The sequence below is a fragment of the Halyomorpha halys genome, unplaced genomic scaffold, assembly GCF_000696795.3.
Source record: "Halyomorpha halys isolate HHAL.00 unplaced genomic scaffold, Hhal_1.1 Scaffold93.1, whole genome shotgun sequence".
NCBI lineage: Eukaryota > Metazoa > Arthropoda > Insecta > Hemiptera > Pentatomidae > Halyomorpha > Halyomorpha halys.
This window is the reverse complement of record NW_027116355.1, coordinates 514,272-517,166: the sequence shown is the minus strand read 5'-3', so window position 1 is coordinate 517,166 and position 2,895 is coordinate 514,272. Positions and strand designations below refer to the sequence as shown.

The window sequence follows — 2,895 nt, the reverse complement described above, 5'->3', positions numbered from 1 at the left end:
TTCTCCTCGAACATTATTTTTTATTATGCAGTAATAGCTTAGTGCAATTTTGTAAATTATTCTCTCTTTTGACAGGTATAGGGGGGAAAGTGTGAGTGAGGTTTTGGAGCTGTCTTCAGCTTTAGATCCCAGGTTCAAGAATCTGCCATTTTTAACTGATGAAGATCGAAGTCGCCTAAGGAATAAAATTCTGAGTCAGTTGAATGAATTAGTTACCTCGCCCGAATCTGTTGATCATGGGAAGACTATATTAGGAAAGAAAAGAGTTTCAGGTATGTAGGAAATCTTAGTGTTCTCTATAAATGCTCATATAAAAAGGGGATTTTATTATAATGCGACTTCCTACACACTGGACTCAGATATAACATGGATTGGCATATATTTTCTATTCATGACTATTATCTAAATTAGGCAATAATTTATAAATTTTTGATTTTCATACTCTAAAATAGAAAAGTGTATTCTGAATTTTTTTTCCCTAGGAAATTGTTTGTATTAATTAGTTAATATGATGAGGTGAAAAAACTTCCATAGAAGACAATACTATTCTATATATTTTGTACAATGTTTGGACATTTACCCCATATTCATGAACTAGTATCATACAATTGCAACAATTAATTAAATATTATTAACACTTTTTTCTATATATTATATGTATACAATTAAAATCTTATAATCTATTTTACCTCAATTTGTCCATTACATCTATTTTTATTTTGAAATATTGTCTTGTATATCCATGAAATTTCAAATTTATTACATAACATTATTTAAATAATAATGTTGTCTAATATTTTAAGTTGTATGTATTAGTTTTGAAAGAAAGTTAAATGTTTCTTATTGATTTTACCTTAGAGGTCAATGATATTTTATTTCTTATTTATCTGATTTTTTTTATCGCAGATTTTTCTCCCTTTGATGTAGGTATGGAGTACCTTTTGGGAGAATTATGCACTATCAAATGTGAAATGGAGCCTTCGCAGAAAACAGATATGGAACTAGTGCAGTATGAATGGGAGCCTCAGGCAAACCTGGAGAAGTCACCAATAGAGTGGTGGAGGGACGCTAACGGCAAGTGTTACCATGTGTCAAGGCTGGCTGCCGAGTATTTGTGCACCCCGGTCTGTGTGAGGTCTCATCTGCAGCAGACGCTCTGCCCTGCGGCTACCCTCCAATCCCTGCCCCCGCACCTCGCTACTAAGATGAAATTCCTCAATACTAACTATGTTCCCTCAGATTAGTGTTATCTTATTAATTTTTTTTTATGTTTACATAAATGTATATATGTATTTTTAGTAATTTATAGGTATTGTTAACTCATGATTACGATTATAGTATTACAGTTGGTAATATGGTAATAATTGAGTCTTCCGATATCATTGCAAAATGAGAGATTGTAATTTTGTAATGTGAAAATGAGATTTCATAGAAAAGTGAAATGAAATACTTTTTTGTCAAATTGACAAAGTATCATGTGATAATGTTTGAACCAAATATCGTATGAGCCTCAGGTATAATGTTATGATAGTATCCTTACGTAGTTTCATTTAATCTCAATTAAAAAATTCATTATTAATTTGTATTTTAGTTTTTAGATATAATACTGAACTTTTCTTTATCAGTTACCATTTGTTTATAAAAAAAATGAAGACAACTTGAAAAAAATATTTGTTTTAATTATAACTTTGTACATAATGGATAAGTAAAGTATTTATGTATATATGTGTCATAAGTTATTATGTTTATGTAAATATTGTATTTTAATGCTTCATGCTTTACTGAAGTTTTACAGATGCCATTGAATAAAACTTTAATGTTAAGTTTAATAAGATGTGTGTGTTATAGCTGTATATTACTTCAACAATCACATTATTCAAACTATGCTCTATTAGACTTTGAAAATTGAAGGAATTGGGCTTCCTTCTTTCCCATACTCATAGACTGCTACTAACCTAAAATTTAAGTAAATTTCCAAATTTTCGATATGTATTTATTTATCTTATAACAGTTTTTGTACTTTTTATTATAAGTTGTAAGAATTTCTTCCAAAATCCTAAATCAAATATGATTTAACAGCTTTTGGGAAAAATATTTTCACCTCATGATAATAAAGAAAGTAAAACTGTTAAAGAAAAAAACCTAAAAAGTTGAAAATCTTTTTGGAATGCAATGATTCATATTGAGTTTATTTTGATTTATGTTTTGTTTTCATGGTTTTACGGTTATTATTATTAAAAATGAAACAAATATTTCTTTGTTGGCTATTTAGCCAAAAATGGAGGTAAGTGGACGAATCAAATGTAATGTGGACGCTGGTTCACTGCTAATTGTTATAATCAGTTGGTGAAAACCATTGATTGGAACAAATACAATGTATGCTTATTAGAGAAGAAATGGTCTGGGAAATCCTGGAGCATCCTTCTGGCCCACTCTTGTTCCTTCCTCTCTGAGCATTTTTATACTTGCCATCATAGAATCACTTGGGTGAGAATCAATTAAAAGGAATGAAGAAGTTGAGAATATTTCCATATTGGTTGACAACTTTCCTTCAAAGTTTTTATCAAAATGCCCAAGCTTCCAAATGGATGTCAAAAGTTTGTGGATCACGAAATAGGCTAAATTGTAAGACTGAAAGTGTGGTTTGTATATAACATCAATAAATATATATACAACAAATAATTAGCACTTATGTAAAGTAAGTACCCCTGAGTATATAATTAACTTCTGAATTCTATTTACTGAAAGTAGTAACTAAGCAGCCTAGTGAGTAGTAGACACTTCGGGACATTGTGGCTTACATTGAGTTCCATAGGTACAGGAATCATTTACTCTGATTCATTTGGTTGGTATTATTTTTTGAAGCCCTATTCAAACTTAAGAATTTGAATGATT

The 2,895-nt window shown here is 29.9% G+C and overlaps 1 protein-coding gene across 1 annotated transcript in view; it reads left to right on the top strand.

Moving 5' to 3' along the window:
• The window catches only part of LOC106677285 (E3 SUMO-protein ligase ZBED1), a 12,670-nt gene extending 10,655 nt beyond the window's left edge, over positions 1-2,015 (top strand). Inside the window, exons 10-11 of the mRNA XM_014415110.3 lie at positions 76-272; positions 928-2,015. Coding sequence (XP_014270596.1) covers positions 76-272; positions 928-1,244 — 514 coding nt within the window. The 3' untranslated portion in view covers positions 1,245-2,015. The remainder of the gene's footprint in view (positions 1-75; positions 273-927) is intronic.
• Positions 2,016-2,895: the final 880 nt, after the last annotated feature.